Genomic DNA, 18,151 nt, shown 5'->3' with positions numbered 1-18,151 from the left:
CCATTCCTCCATGTGATTGGCTTGAAAAATTGTTAAGAGATGTTTTTCTTAACATAAAACCAATGGTAGCCTTAATACACAAATGTGTGTGTGTGTGTGTGTGTGTGTGTGTGTATCTATCTATCTATCTATATATATATATATATATATATATATATATATATATATATATATATATATATATATATGAGGAGGTGCTGAACAAGCTCCTAGCTTTGGGTAATGGAAAATACAGGAGGATCAGTTAATTATGATTTTATTTAACATATTCCCCTCTCAGATTCATACACATATTGCAGTGGTCCTTCAGTTTTTCTAAGCCCTGTAAAAGAACTCAAAAGGTTGGGCCTCCAACCAGGCCTTTTTCAGTACCCTTAAAACCAGGAACTTTTCAGCAACCTTCATGTATGTTTATGCTTATAAAAAAATACAAGTGTATACAAAAATATATTGCGTAGAATTTCACTCAAAGCACCAACAAAATTAAATGAAAATCTCACCTGTTTCAACTGCATATTACATGATCCACATTTCCGGAAGGATATATTTTGGAGAGTTATAGTTGCAATTATATTCTCACCGGGTACAAAAATCTGTTTCTTGAGCATTAGGGAACAAGAAACATGGCCTGTTTGACAACAGCCATTACCAAGGCTCTTCTCAGTATAATCCTCAATTGGTGAGTACACCTGCAGGTAGAAAGGCATCAAAATACTAATTAGTTAATGGGAAAACACCTGGCAACAACAATAGTAATGATAATGATGATGACAATGATGATGATGATGATGATAATGATGGTTGTGGTGGTGGTGGTGATGGTTAAGGCGGTTTTGGTTGTGGTGCTGATGGTTGTGGCAGAGATGGTTGTGGTGGTGATGGTTGTGGTGGTGTTGGTTGTGGTGGTGACGTTTGTGGTGGTGATGGTTGTGGTGGTGATGGTTGTGGTGGTGATGGTTGTGGTGGTGATGGTTGTGGTGGTGATGGTTGTGGTGGTGATGGTTGTGGTGATGATGGTTGTGGTGGTGATGGTTGTGGTATGATGGTTGTGGTGGTGACAGTTGTGGTGGTGATTGTTGTGTTGGTGATGGTTGTGGTGGTGGTGGTGGTGGTGGTGGTGGTGATGGTAGTGGCGATGGTAGTAGGATGATGATGATGACAGGAGCAGAGACAATACCAAAGAATGAGAGGTAAAAGTATTAGTCAAATTATTATTTAATATGAAATTGTATCTTAACCCTTTTGATACCAACCCAGCCAAAACCAGCTCTGGCTCTGTAGTACAAATGTCTTGTTTTCATAAGTATTGAATTAAAATCTTCCACCAAACCTAAGTCACATTTTATGTTCCCAACACTAGCTTAATGATAACAAAGTTCTTTTACTAAATTCTTTGTTATATTTAAACTTAATTGAAAGAAACACAGAGCATCTCAAAATAAATGCAGTAAGGAAAGGGTTTATTTCAAATTAATTGAAAGAAACACAGAGCATCTCAAAATAAATGCAGTAAGGAAAGGGTTTATTTCAAATTAATTGAAAGAAACACAGAGCATCTCAAAATAAATGCAGTAAGGAAAGGGTTTATTTCAAATTAATAATTGAAAGAAACACAGAGCATCTCAAAATAAATGCAGTAAGGAAAGGGTTTATTTCAAATTAATTGAAAGAAACACAGAGCATCTCAAAATAAATGCAGTAAGGAAAGGGTTTATTTCAAATTAATTGAAAGAAACACAGAGCATCTCAAAATAAATGCAGTAAGGAAAGGTTTATTTCAAATTAATTGAAAGAAACACAGAGCATCTCAAAATAAATGCAGTAAGGAAAGGGTTTATTTCAAATTAATTGAAAGAACACAGAGCATCTCAAAATAAATGCAGTAAGGAAAGGGTTTATTTCAAATTAATTGAAAGAAACACAGAGCATCTCAAAATAAATGCAGTAAGGAAAGGTTTATTTCAAATTAATTGAAAGAAACACAGAGCATCTCAAAATAAATGCAGTAAGGAAAGGGTTTTTTCAAATTAATTGAAAGAACACAGAGCATCTCAAAATAATGCAGTAAGGAAAGGGTTTATTTCAAATTAATTGAAAGAAACACAGAGCATCTCAAAATAAATGCAGTAAGGAAAGGGTTTATTTCAAATTAATTGAAAGAAACACAGAGTATCTCAAAATAAATGCAGTAAGGAAAGGGTTTATTTCAAATTAATTGAAAGAAACACAGAGCATCTCAAAATAAATGCAGTAAGGAAAGGGTTTATTTCAAATTAATTGAAAGAAACACAGAGCATCTCAAAATAAATGCAGTAAGGAAAGGGTTTATTTCAAATTAATTGAAAGAAACACAGAGCATCTCAAAATAAATGCAGTAAGGAAAGGGTTTATTTCAAATTAATTGAAAGAACACAGAGCATCTCAAAATAAATGCAGTAAGGAAAGGGTTTATTTCAATTAATTGAAAGAAACACAGAGCATCTCAAAATAAATGCAGTAAGGAAAGGGTTTATTTCAAATTAATTGAAAGAAACACAGAGCATCTCAAAATAAATGCAGTAAGGAAAGGGTTTATTTCAAATTAATTGAAAGAAACACAGAGCATCTCAAAATAAATGCAGTAAGGAAAGGGTTTATTTCAAATTAATTGAAAGAAACACAGAGCATCTCAAAATAAATGCAGTAAGGAAAGGGTTTATTTCAAATTAATTGAAAGAAACACAGAGCATCTCAAAATAAATGCAGTAAGGAAAGGTTTATTTCAAATTAATTGAAAGAAACACAGAGCATCTCAAAATAAATGCAGTAAGGAAGGGTTTATTTCAAATTAATTGAAAGAAACACAGAGCATCTCAAAATAAATGCGGTAACGAAAGGGTTTATTTCAAATTAATTGAAAGAAACACAGAGCATCTCAAAATAAATGCAGTAAGGAAAGGGTTTATTTCAAATTAATTGAAAGAAACCAGAGCATCTCAAAATAAATGCAGTAAGGAAAGGGTTTATTTCAAATTAATTGAAAGAAACACAGAGCATCTCAAAATAAATGCAGTAAGGAAAGGGTTTATTTTTCAAATTAATTGAAAGAAACACAGAGCATCTCAAAATAAATGCAGTAAGGAAAGGGTTTATTTCAAATTAATTGAAAGAAACACAGAGCATCTCAAATAAATGCAGTAAGGAAAGGGTTTATTTCAAATTAATTGAAAGAAACACAGAGCATCTCACAAAATAAATGCAGTAAGGAAAGGGTTTATTTCAAATTAATTGAAAGACACAGAGCATCTCAAAATAAATGCAGTAAGGAAAGGGTTTATTTCAAATTAATTGAAAGAAACACAGAGCATCTCAAAATAAATGCAGTAAGGAAAGGGTTTATTTCAAATTAATTGAAAGAAACACAGAGCATCTCAAAATAAATGCAGTAAGGAAAGGTTTATTTCAAATAATTGAAAGAAACACAGAGCATCTCAAAATAATGCAGTAAGGAAAGGGTTTATTTCAAATTATTGAAAGAACACAGAGCATCTCAAAATAAATGCAGTAAGGAAAGGGTTTATTTCAAATTAATTGAAAGAAACACAGAGCATCTCAAAATAAATGCAGTAAGGAAAGGGTTTATTTCAAATTAATTGAAAGAAACACAGAGCATCTCAAAATAAATGCGGTAACGAAAGGGTTTATTTCAAATTAATTGAAAGAAACACAGAGCATCTCAAAATAAATGCAGTAAGGAAAGGGTTTATTTCAAATTAATTGAAAGAAACACAGAGCATCTCAAAATAAATGCAGTAAGGAAAGGGTTTATTTCAAATTAATTGAAAGAAACACAGAGCATCTCAAAATAAATGCAGTAAGGAAAGGGTTATTTCAAATTAATTGAAAGAAACACAGAGCATCTCAAAATAAATGCAGTAAGGAAAGGGTTTATTTCAAATTAATTGAAAGAAACACAGAGCATCTCAAAATAAATGCAGTAAGGAAAGGGTTTATTTCAAATTAATTGAAAGAAACACAGAGCATCTCAAAATAAATGCAGTAAGGAAAGGGTTTATTTCAAATTATTGAAAGAAACACAGAGCATCTCAAAATAAATGCAGTAAGGAAAGGGTTTATTTCAAATTAATTGAAAGAAACACAGAGCATCTCAAAATAAATGCAGTAAGGAAAGGGTTTATTTCAAATTAATTGAAAGAAACACAGAGCATCTCAAAATAAATGCGGTAACGAAAGGGTTAAGGTGGTGAGCTAGTAGGCTCATTAACACACTGGGAAAAATGCTCAGAGGCATTTCATTCATCCTTACATTCTGAGTTTAAATTCTAGCAAGGTTGACTTTGCTTTCCATCTTTTCAGGGTCAATAAAATAAGTATTAATCAAGTACTGTGGCCGTTGTAATCAACTAGACCCCTATCCCAAGCTTGCTGGCTTTGAGCCAAAATTTAAAATCAATATGAAATTGTGTAATGCATGGATGCTGTATTTTATTATATTTTTTTTTGTATTTTATAAGCATGTTCCTGAGGGATGGAGGTATTGAATTCAAAAGTTGGCTAAAGTTCTTGAAATGACAAGGGCGGTGGAGAGAGGGGGATCATATGGTCTTATACTGTGTATGTATATGTATACACATATCCAGCTGTGTGTCGATGAAAATGTGTATATGTAAATGGTGTGTATATAAATGGATGAGCATTCCAGTGTGTATATGTTTTGGTGTAGATATGTATGTGTATATACATGGGTATATACTCCAGTGTGTAAGTGCATAGAAGTAAATACACCGATGGAAATATGAAGATGCATGTGTCTATGAACATGGGTCTTTCTTTCCCTCTAGTTCTCTGTGTGTGTGTGTGTGTGTGTGTGTGTGTGTGTGTGTGTGTGTGTGTGTGTGTGTGTGTGTGTGTGTGTGTGTGTGAGTTTGTCCATCTCTATGTGTCTGTCGTCAACAAAGTCCGGTGAAATAACACAGGAAATGTCAAATATTTGGCTCAGATCCCAATGCAGAATAAACAGTCTTTCTAAAGTACATTAATAGTTGTTTGTGTTGTAGTAGTATTGTCGTGTTGCTTGTTTGATTTTGTTGTTTTTTTTGTTTTGTTTTTGTTGTTTTGTTCTTTTTGTAATGGCTGAGGTATCATCTTAATCCCCATTGCCAGTGGTGGCATCATAATCATTACTGTCACATTTATCACCCTCATTATCATCATCATCATCATCATCATTGTCGTCGTCATCATCAGCCTACTACCATCACCACTACAACCATCACCACCACAACCATCACAACCACAGCCATCACCACCACAACCATCACCACCACCACAACCATCACCACCACAACCATCACCACCACAACCATCACAACCACAACCATCACTACCACAACAATCACCACCACCACAACCATCACCACCACAACCATCATTGCCACATCCATCACTGCCACAACCATCACCACCACAATCATTACCACCTCAACCATCTCCACCACAACCATCACTGCCACAACCAAAACCGCCACAACCATCTCCACCACAACCATCACCACCACAACCAAAACTGCCACAACCATCACCACCACAACCATCATTATCCTCCTCATCATCATCATTGTCATCATCATCATTGTCATCATCATTATCATTACCATTGTTATCATCATCATCATCATCATCACCATCATCGTCATCATCACTACCACCACCAACATCATCATCATCATCACCATCATCAATATCCTATGACTACAATCATCATCATCGCCATCATCACCCCCACCACTACCACCACTTTCATGTCGATTATGTGGGAGGAGGATGAAAAGGAAGAGGAAGAGGAGAACGAAAATGGACAGCAATCTAGACACGAGGCCTTATTAGAGTAAGTTTCTATAATTGCGAGCGGATTGTTAAACACTAATCTACCGAGCTTTCAGACAATTCCCTCATGATAGTCGACAACAAGACAATTATTACCCTCACAAGATCTAGCACAATCAATTTACGATGACAAATGTAATCGCTGCTCATCACCCGCCACTCCACCCCACCCCACCCCACCCACCCTAAGACTGTCCCATGGAAAATGATTCCACGAATGCAAAATGTCACAAATGCAATGAAGGTCATCCAGTAAATAATAGAACAAAAAAGTATGATGCAGTTTTAGAAAATCAATTTTATAACATTAGCAGTGGTAATAATAATAATAATAATAATAATAATAATAATAATAATAATAATGATAATGATAATAGTAATAATAATAATAATAATAATAATAATAATAATAATAAATGCTCTGATACAGTACCCTGATGCAGTACCAATGCCCTCATGCAGTACCAATACCCTGATGCGGTACCAATACCCTGATGCGGTACCAATACCCTGATCCAGTACCAATGCCCTGATGAAGTACCAATACCCTGATGCAGTACCAATGCCCTGATGCAGTACCAAGCCCTGATGCAGTACCAATGCCCTGATGCAGTACCAAGCCCTGATGCAGTACCAATGCCCTGATGAAGTACCAACATCCTGATGCAATAACAAATTGGAAGTGTGATCATGTACATGTTTTGTCTTAGTATAAAAGATGGCCTACAGCAAATATTCTGCTCAAATACCACAGATTTACTTCTCAGTTGTTTGACCTTAACCAGTTGAGCATGTCCTTTGGTGGCTGACGATATGTGCATCTCTGACTACAAGCAGAAGTAGTGGGGGAGCATCATAGCCGTGTGATGAAAGGAATTCTGTGGAGTTTGAATAATTCACCTCTGGAAACATGAGTGTTTTGTTCATTATCTTTAAGCAAACCTTATTCAGGGACCTTTAGAATGGGATGGGCTACTCAACATGAAAAGAATTCTAACTGTACTGTTTATCTTGATATGAGGTCGTCATGTCACACACTTACGGTTGTGATGCACATGTGCCTGGCATACCCTTATGAGACAGGTAGTCATGATGTGTATATTGGGCTTTGTACCCCAGTGAAGGCATGTGCTGCTCTCTCAGTCAATAATAATAATAATAATAATAATAATAATAATAATAATAATATAATAATAATAATAATAATAATAATAATAGTAATAATAATAATAATATAATAATATAATAATAATAATAATAATAATAATAATAATAATAATTAGCAGTACCTGTGGAAATTCCATAGTGAACACAAAAATTTTTTAGATCGTTGCAAGTTTATATAGAATCAAAAATTAGTGTTCTTTTGTAAATTGTATATTCTGCATTATGTTAATTTAAAAACACCTTTTAGTTCTAGATAAGGCCGGAATTGAGGGAACATGATTTTACCATTCTCTCAGCAGTTCAGTGGTTCATTTATAAATCTAAGATCTTCACGATGACTACCAAGAATATTCATGTCACTAATGTTGAAGCTTTTAAACCATTACTTTACACTCTTACTCTCTTTTACTCTTTTACTTGTTTCAGTCATTTGACTGTGGCCATGCTAGAGCACCACCTTTAGTCGAGCAAATCGACCCCAGGACTTATTCTTTGGAAGCCAAGTACTTATTCTATCGGTCTCTTTTGCCAAACCGCTAAGTTACAGGGACATAAACACACCACCATTGGTTGTCAAGTGATGTTGGGGGACAAACACAGACACACAAACATATACACACACACACACACCACACACACATATATATATATATATATATATATATATATATATATATACATATATACGATGGGCTTCTTTCAGTTTCTGTCTCCCAAATCCACTCACAAGGCTTTGGTTGGCCCCAGGCTATAGTAGAAGACACACTTGTCCAAGGTGCCATGCAGTGGGACTGAACCCGGAACCATGTGGTTGGTAAGCAAGCTACTTACCACACAGCCACTTGTTTTTTGTTTTTTTTGGTATTCTCTCCCATTTTCATTTTCTATTCTATCTTGAACATGATCCCTTATCTGTTGTAAATACTCACTCTATACTCTTTGACTCATATTTTCCCTTCTCTGCTGATACCCTCATGCTTGTTCTAGTGATTTAACCCTCTGCTTCTCTTTATGCCATTGCCGGTACCATCTCATTCTTTTTTCTGATAAGCTTACATCTTTGTCATCCATATTTTATAAACAAATATCAATTTTCAAGAGGGCAGACAATAAATAATTGCAATTACATGCATGTGTTAATTGATAGGCAATAAAAAATTTAGTTCAATAAAACAAAAAAAAAAAACATTTTCACTATCTCTTTGCCACTGCCACCTCTACCACCATCACCACCACCATTAGCACCACCACTACCACCACCATCACCCCCATCACCATCATTATAGTTTTCAGTAACAAAACTCAGTCTAGGTTGTTTGCCAACCAAGATTATTTCATTTCAGTTCAGTTCAGTTGTTTGTTTTTATATCTATTTTTTTTTTGTTTTTTGCTGTCTATACAAAGCTTGAATAACAAATAAAAAAAATAATAACATCCATGGCTATTTTGCTGATGATTTCCAATCTTCACCTGTTTCAGGCCAAAGAAATATTTCACAAAATACAGACATATTTTTCACATAAGTTTGGTAAGGAATGATGCCACTTGCATGACAGTGACACTCATTTACAACAATCACATGATGTCAAGGCAAGACGACAGTAACACAAGCACACACACCCACTCAAGCATGCACACACATATATATACATTGTCATTTATTGGACTGCCATATTCTGTCAGCAAATAAACTTTACTATTTGGTATTATTACTGTATATCACTCGCTCAGAGATTTAAAACAAGTTGTTTTTCTCTATATGAGATCAGCAACTGTGTGTCACTTAAAGAATATATAGTGTTTGCGAGTGGAGAAAGCTTCCATCCACAGCCAGTGATTGTCTCACACTGAGAATGGATAACCATTCAGAAACCATAGTCTGTGAGTATCACACAAGGCTGGAGATGGAAGCGATGACCTCCCTTGCAAACACTATACAGACACAAGGCTGTGGGTCAGTAACCAGCTGGAAAACTGGAAAAGATGTTTTCCTGGGGCTTAAACAACAGTAACATCATCCTTTATAGGACTGCCACATTCTGTTGGCAAATAAACTTTGCTATATATATATATTATATATATATATATATATGTATGTGTGTGTGTGTTTGTGTGTCTGTGTTTGCTTGACAACCGATGCTGGTGTGTTTACGTCCCCGTCACTTAGCGGTTCGGCAAAAAGAGACCGATAGAATAAGTACTGGGCTTACAAAGAATAAGTCCCGGGGTCGATTTGCTCGACTAAAGGCGGTGCTCCAGCATGGCCGCAGTCAAATGACTGAAACAAGTAAAAGAGTAAAAGAGAGTATGGTGCATTTTATAAATATGCCTGTTGAAGAATCACAAAAGCATGAAAACTATTAGTAGCTCTTTCGATTTTGTATTTGAATTGATACACACACACACACACACATATATATCACCGTAATCACCATGACCGACCAGGCTATCAGATGTTGCTACACATTGCTGGTCACAATGCACTTCGCATTGTTTTAGCCTTCAAATGACACTACCCCGCTGGTTAAGTGAGCAGGCCAATAGAAGAAAGAGTGAGAGAAAGTTGTGGCAAAAGAGTACAGCAGGGATCGCCACCACCCCCTGCCGGAGCATCATGGAGTTTTAGGTGTTTTCGCTCAATAAACACTCACAACACCCAGTCTGAGAATCAAAACTGCGATCCTACAACCGCGAGTCCACTGCCCTAACCACTGGGCCATTGCACCTCTACATATATATATATGTGGAGGTGCAAAAGTAACCAGAGACATTCTCAGTAGGACAAACCCATTGTAGTTCAGGCTTCTGCCATTACAATCCATTTTATTCAATTCTCAAGCATTAGTCTGCCCACCAGTTGTACTGCCATCTTTGTTTTGCAATGCTGCTCCCTAGTTCATTGGTTTTTGTGATAGTTGAAATGAAAAAAAAAAGCATGCTTCTGTGAAATTTTGTTTTCTGCCGAGGAAAACGGCAGCCAAAACAGTTGTCATGCTTGAGACAGCTTACAAGGACACTGCCATGAGCAAGACATGGGTTTACATGTGGTTTCCATGCTTTAAGAATGGTCACTTGTTGCTTGAAGACCAACCTCACTCAGGACAAACGTTGACCTCCTGAACAAATAAAAACATCATGAAAATTCATGAAATGATCTTGGAGGACCATCACCGAACAATTGATGAACTTGTAGATATGACTTGTGTGTCCTGGAGTTCCTGCCATCGAATTTTGAGCAAGGAATTGCAAACAAAAAGAGTTGCAGCAAAATTTGAGCCTCATTCCCTCACAGAAGATCAAAAGCAATCATGATTGAATGCATGTACTGAACTGAAGGAACAGTTGGAAGTTGATCCAGTATCTTTTCTCGAAGGTTATCACTAGTGACAAAAGCTAGTGCTATAGAATTTTCAGATGTGGAAGAGGTGAAGAAAAAAATGATGGAGGCGTTTAAAAGGAGTCCCTTTGCTAAAATTCCAGCACAGTGGAAAACTCATCTGGACTGATGCGTTGCTGGAGAATACTTTGAAAATGATAAAAGTGTAAACATGTATATTTGCCATGCTGATGATGGGTCAATATCCAGAAACCTGGGTCTGTGTGTATCACATCAGGTTGAAGATGGAAACGATGACGTCCCTTTGCAAATACTGATAGGGCACAGAAAGTGTGTCAATGACCAGCTGGAGGAGATGTCTTCCTGAGGCTACAAGCTACAGTAGCATCCACCTTTAAGGGTTAGCCATATTTAAGTGGCAATTATACTTCATGATGTTGTGCACCTACTGTTTATACCTTGCTCAGAGATTTATCATATATATATATATATATATATATATATATATATACACATATATATTATATGTTATTTATTATATATATATATATATATATATATATATAATATATATATATATATATACATATATATACATATATTATTTATTATATATATATACATGATAAGTGTCTTTCAACTTCTGTCTACTAAATCCACTTGCAAGGTGTCACTCAGTGGGACTGAACCCACAGTCATGTGGTTGGGAAGCAAACTTCTTACCACACAGCCATCACAGCCATGCTTGAGCCTAAGGTCATGTGATATTAACCTGAAGAGATGGTCATAATCTAAAAGAATTATCCTTCTCTCTTTTAGATTCAGAGTTTAACGTTTTCTTTTATTTCATGAACCATTGATAAATTATTAAAATTATTACAAAAGATAACACAATAGATTTTATATTATTTTCATAGCCAACATTTGTACATACCCACACACACAGACGCTTATTCTTATACCAACATTACACCCACATGTTCCTGACCATTTTCTCACTCTCTGTCTGATATGATTAGTGAGAGAAAGACCCAAAGAGACAGACAGACAGAAACCGAAAGAGAGATTTGCATTTTCATGTAATCATGAAATATATAAAGAATTTTTTGAACATAAAATGTTAAAGACAGGTAAAACAAGCTAAAAATGGTTTTTGGTTAAGTGAAGCTAATGTAGAATCCATCAATGTTATATATGAACTATATCATTGATGCTATATTCTATATATATATAACTGAATTAAAATTAATTGAATTAGAAATCTTCAAAAAGCAAATCTACAACTATTAATAGAAAATCACAATAATAATAATAATAATTAATAATAATAATAATCCTTTCTACAAAATGCACAATGCCTTGCAATAATAATAATAGTAAGAATAATAATAATAATAATAATAATAATAATAATAATAATAATAATAATAATAATATCCTTTCTACTAGAGGCACAAGGGGAATTTGAACATAAAGACAGATGAATTGTTAGCATGCTGAACAAAATGCTTAACGGTATTTCACCTATCACTACGTTCTGAGTTCAAATTCCACTGAGGTCAACTTTGCCTTTCATCCTTTTAGGATTGATGAATTAAGTACCAGTTGAGTACTGGGGTTGATTACATCAACCACTGATTTACTATCTCCCTCCCCAAAATTTCAGGCCTTGTACCTGTAACAGAATGGATTATTAAGGCAGCAAGCTGGCAGAATCATTAGCATGCCAGGCAAAATACTTAACGGCATTTTGTCCATCTTGACATTCTAAGTTCAAATTTTACTGGGGTTGATTTTACCTTTCGTCTTTCCAGGGTTGATAAAATAAGTACCAGTTAAACACTGGGGTCGACTTAATTGACTTACCCCAAAACTGCTGGCCTTGTGCCAAAATTTGAAACCATCATTATTATTATTATTATTATTATTATTATTATTATTATTATTACTATTATTATTATTATTATTATTATTATTATTATTATTACTATTATTATTATTATTATTATTATTATTATTATGAGTGAGAGAGCAGTGCATGCCATCAAAGTGATGATAATAATGATAATAATATTAATAATAATAACAATAATAATAATAATAATGCTGATGCTGATGATGATGATTTCAAATTTTGGTACAAGGCCAAAAAGTTCAAGGAGGGAGCAAATCAATTATATTGACCCCAGTGCTCAGCTTGGGCTTATTGTATTGACCCCCAAAGGAATGGAAGGTAAAGTCAACCTCAGCAGAATTTGAACTCAGAAAATAAAGACAGACAAAATCCCGCTAAGCATTTTGCCCAGCATGCTAATGATCCTGCCACCTTAAATAATAATAATAATCATAATAATAATAAGAAGAAGAAGAATGGTTTCAAATTTTGGCACAAGGCTAGCAGTTTTGGGGTAAGTCTATTAATTTGACCCCAGTGTTTAACTGGTACTAGTTTTATTAACCCCGAAAAGAAGAAAGGTAAAGACAACCTCAGTAGAATTTGAACTTAGAATGTAAAGATGGATGAAATGCCGCTAAGCATTTTGCCTGATGTGCTAATGATTCTACCAGCTCACTACCTTAATAATGATAATAATAATAATCCTTTCTATTATAGGCACAAGGCCTAAAATTTGGGGGAGGGAGACAGTTGATTACATCGACACCAGTACTCAACTGGTACTTAATTCATCAACCCCGAAAGGATGAAAGGCAAAGTTGACCTCGGCGGAATTTGAACTCAGAATGTAACAGCAGATGAAATACTGCTAAGATGAATACTACTGACGATTCTGCCAGCTCACTACCTTAATAATAATAAGAATGATGATGATGATGATGATGATGATGGTGATGGTGATGATGATGATGATGATTTCTTTTATTTGCCAGAAGGACCCAAGACATAGGGAACACTATCGAAGGACAAGTTACAGCACAAAAAGAAAAAAATTACAAAAAATGCTAATAATAATAATAATAATAATAATAATGATAATAATAATAATGATGATGATGATGATGATGATATGATGATGATGATGATAAGAAGAAGAAGAAGAAGAAGAATGGTTTCAATTTTGGCACAAGGCTAGCAGTTTTGGGGTAAGTCTATTAATTTGACCCCAGTGTTTAACTGGTACTAGTTTTATTAACCCCGAAAAGAAGAAAGGTAAAGACAACCTCAGTAGAATTTGAACTTAGAATGTAAAGATGGATGAAATGCCGCTAAGCATTTTGCCTGATGTGCTAATGATTCTACCAGCTCACTACCTTAATAATGATAATAATAATAATCCTTTCTATTATAGGCACAAGGCCTAAAATTTGGGGGAGGGAGACAGTTGATTACATCGACACCAGTACTCAACTGGTACTTAATTCATCAACCCCGAAGGATGAAAGGCAAAGTTGACCTCGGCGGAATTTGAACTCAGAATGTAACAGCAGATGAAATACTGCTAAGATGAATACTACTGACGATTCTGCCAGCTCACTACCTTAATAATAATAAGAATGATGATGATGATGATGATGATGATGTGATGGTGATGATGATGATGATGATGATTTCTTTTATTTGCCAGAAGGACCCAAGACATAGGGAACACTATCGAAGGACAAGTTACAGCACAAAAAGAAAAAAATTACAAAAAATGCTAATAATAATAATAATAATAATAATGATAATAATAATAATGATGATGATGATGATGATGATGATGATAAGAAGAAGAAGAAGAAGAAGAAGAAGAAGAACAACAACAACAACAACAACAACAATAATATAATCCCAGATACCACAGCACTTTCATTTTTATCCACAGAATAGTTTTCTTTTATGATTTTTGGTAATTTTTATTCTCAGAACTAAATATATCAAAAAAAAAAAATAAAGAATCCCCCCCCCCACAAAAAAAATTTACCCCTCTCAGTAAAAAAAATATCAGTTTAACACATGAAATAAAGATATTATCAACAGTCAATTTTGTAGAATATTTGGGTAGAGAGTGATACTAGCATTGCCTGTCTTTGAAGCTATTGAAAAATTTTCTACTCAAATACGGAAAAAAAACTATATTAGGTTGTTTGAGATCTACTGCCAAAATAGCTATTTTTCAACAAGCAGGATTATCTCCAACTCAAAAATAGCAGAATCTGGGAAGAATATATTACTAAGTGATCAATTTTAAAGGAAAAAAAGAAAAGAAAAGAAAAGAAAAGAAAAAAGAAGGCAATTTTATATTTAGTAATGTTCATGAAAGGAACAATTAAAATCCTTTAAAATAATAATGATGATGATGGTGGTTGTGGTTGTGGTGGTGGTGGTGGTGGTGGTGGTTGTTATGGTGGGGTGGGGGAGGCCAACGAGGAGGAGGAGAGAAGAAGAAGAAGAAAAGGACGAAGAAAAAGGAGAAGGAAGAAAAAGAAGAGGAGGAGGAGGAGGAAGAAGAAAAACATGAGGAGGAGGAAGGAGAAAAAGAAGAGGAGGAGGAGGAAGAAGAAAAAGAAGAGGAGGAGGAGGAAGAAGAAAAAGAAGAGGAGGAGGAGGAGGAAGAAAAAGAAGAGGAGGAGGAAGAAGAAGAAAAGATGAGGAGGAGGAAGAAGAAGAAAAAGATGAGGAGGAGGAGGAGGAAGAAGAAAAACATGAGGAGGAGAAAAAGAAGAGGAGGAGGAGGAGGAAGAAGAAAAACATGAGGAGGAGAAAAAGAAGAGGAGGAGGAGGAAGAAGAAAAACATGAGGAGGAGGTAGAAGCAGAAAAAAGAGGAGGAGGAGGAGGAGGAAAATGAAGATGAGGAGGAGGAGGAGGAAGAAGAAAAAGAAGATGAGGAGGTGGAGCTAGAGGAGGAGGAGGAAGAAGAAAAAGAAGATGAGGAGGAGGAGGAGAAAGAAGAAAAAGAAGAAGTAGAAGAAGAAGAAGTAGAAGAAGAAGAAGAAGAAGAAGAAGAAGAAGAAGAAGAAGAAGAGCCTTAATACTATTACTATGCAAACTGTAACAATCGTATCAGTTTTACAGATAGGTTAGATACAGGCACCAGAGTACAATGTGAAGCTACATGCAATTTTTATGATATTAATAAAAATACCAACTTGAAATTACATCAGAATTTTACAACATGTGATGCAGAGGTGGGGATGGAGAGATAGCAATAATATATTTGGATTCTCCTAAAGAAATACCATGAGAAAAAGGAGTGAGGGCGAGGAAGGGGTAATTATTATTTACCGATGATTTGGCTAATCTCAAATTGTTTCTATCAGGAAAGAAAGAGGCTGTATTTAGATATCAAAAATATGCACAGATGTGGTCATGTGGATACAGAGTTCACTTTGTAACTATATGGTCTGGTGTTCTATTTCTGTTGTGGAAGGATTCCAACAACCCCTAAGCGACTAAATGGCAGTGAGCTGGTAGAAATGTTAGCATGCCAGGTGGAATGCTTAGCAGTATTTCATCTGTCTTTACATTCTGAGTTCAGATTCCGCTGAGGTCGACTTTGCCTTTCATCCTTTCAGAGTCGATAAATTAAGTAGCAGTTGCGTACTGGGGTCGATCTAATCGACTGGCCCCTTCCCCCAAAATTTCAAGCCTTGTGCCTAGAGTAGAAAAGAATATTTTAAGGTGGTGCACTGGCAGAAACATTAGCATGCCAGGCAAAATACTTAGCAGTATTTCGTCTGTCTTTGTGTTCTGAGTTCAAATTCCACCAAGGTCGACTTTGCTTTTTGTCTTTTCGGTGTCAATAAATTAAGTACCCCTGTTGTACTCTTTCATCCCAACTTTCTATCACTCTCTCTTCCTGTTTCTTGAGTAACACTGTGATGGACTGGCATCCCGTCCAGCTGGGGAGAACACATATGCCATAGAAACTGGGAAACCGGGCCCATGAGCCTGGCTAGGCTTGAAAAAGGGCAGAAAGGAAGAAGATATATTATCCATATTTTTAAAATCTCATTTATGAACCCATGAACACTATTTGTTTGTGATGTCTTGTATTATCCCCTCTATGTCAGATATTTATTATCATAATAAAGAATAAATCTCTAACAGACAAGGTGTCAAGCACTGAGGATGGACAGAAAAAGCCTGAAACCAGTCTGGTCTGCTGGTCCTGTTGCTAGAAGGTGGTAGCGGTTTGCTCTCCTGCTTGCAATACCATAAATCTTCGAGTATAGGGTGCCCTTGAGTATAATACGCAGGGAATTTTTTAAGGGGCTGTACCTCTGAAAAACCTAAACCTTGTGTATAATACGCACTCTTTCTCTAACTCGAGTCGTGCGTAATTAAGCCAGCAGCATCTAGTCGAACAAACACTTCCGCACATGCTTAATACAATAATGGTAATGTTCTTAACTGTTATATGGGAATGTAAATATGTTTGCAAATTGTTTTTGCTATATGTTATTCAGTGTTCTGAATACTTCTATTTTAATAAATGTTGCTTACTGCAAGTTATGTATGATTCTTTTATGATTTCATTGCTTTCAGGCTTAGCTTAAGGTATTTTCGCACCTGACATCACAAAATGTATCTGAATAAACATTGCCGGACAGCAAACAGAGATTTGGACATTGCTTAGAAAATATTTTTCATTTTTAACTTCGTATATAGTACGCATTAGGGATTTTGACCTTTAAATTTTGGGGGAAAAATGCGGATCATACACGAGGATTTATGGTACATCGGATGAAGGTTGCATTGCTAACCAGCTAGAGGAAATGCCCTCTTGGGATTAAAAAGTTGCAGTAAAATTTGTTTGTATGGAACAGCCATGTTGAAGTGATGACAAACATTACTTGCTAATACACACACATTTTGTGAAGAGGAGAAAAAAGATAAGGAAATTATAAGGAAATTATACAACGTATTTTTACTTACAGAGTCTACGTCACCTTCACAACTGTTTTCTAAATGAGGATCATAGTCTTTGAAGATGCTGAAAGGTTTTTCCTTAGTATTGACTTCGTAATCCCTGCCACTTATCTTGCCTTGCACTGTGTAACGTACAAATGTATCAGGACCCTCAAAAGAACATGGTAACGAATGTGGGAGTCGATAGAGGAAAGGGAAAACATGACTTCCTTTTTCAAGAATTTCCAAACTTTCCCAACCTCCTTTGTCATCAACTGCAAAAGAGAAATTTTAAAATAATATTTAAAACAAAGACAAAAAAAATAGAAAATAAAACAAGAAAAATCTATGAACCACAGCGGTGGTGCCCCAGCATAGCCTTCAGGCTAAAACATTTTTAAGGATTTAAGGATTTAAGGAACTGAAGTAAAGAAGATTATCAAAAAAAACATAAATAAATAAATGAGTGTTTTATCTTTTACTTGTTTCGGTCAATAAACTGTGACCATGCTGGAGCACTTGCCTCCAGGGGTTTATTTGAACAAATCAACTCCATAAATAATTTTTCTTTTTTTTTTTTTTCAATTTGGCACTTATTCTATTGATTTATTTTGCTGAACCACTAAGTTACAGAGATGTAAACAAACCAACAACATGTGTCAAGCATTAACAGGGGACAAACACCACAAATACAAAGACACACATACATGTATACACACACACACACATACACACACACACAAACACATACTTTTATTCTTTTACTTGTTTCAGTCATTTTGACTGTGGCCATACTGGAGCACTGCCAAGAAGGGTTTTAGTTGAACAAATCAACCCCAGGACTTATTTTTTTAATCTAGTACTTATTCTGTTGGTCTCTTTTGCCAAACTGCTAAGTTAGAGGAAAAGG

At 35.3% G+C, this 18,151-nt stretch overlaps 1 protein-coding gene across 2 annotated transcripts in view; it reads right to left on the bottom strand.

Annotated features, from left to right (window-relative positions):
- LOC115217930 (arrestin domain-containing protein 3) overlaps positions 1-18,151 on the bottom strand; it is a 152,567-nt gene that overhangs the window by 20,766 nt on the left and 113,650 nt on the right. For both annotated transcript variants that reach the window (XM_036508022.1, XM_029787649.2), the window contains 2 exons: positions 17,269-17,516; positions 501-689 (listed from right to left, as the gene is read on the bottom strand). In XM_036508022.1, the coding sequence (XP_036363915.1) occupies positions 501-689; positions 17,269-17,516 (437 nt within the window). The remainder of the gene's footprint in view (positions 1-500; positions 690-17,268; positions 17,517-18,151) is intronic.

This window comes from Octopus sinensis, linkage group LG12 (genome assembly GCF_006345805.1).
Source record: "Octopus sinensis linkage group LG12, ASM634580v1, whole genome shotgun sequence".
NCBI lineage: Eukaryota > Metazoa > Mollusca > Cephalopoda > Octopoda > Octopodidae > Octopus > Octopus sinensis.
The sequence above is the reverse complement of the archived record's forward strand: the minus strand, read 5'-3'. Positions and strand labels throughout refer to the sequence as shown.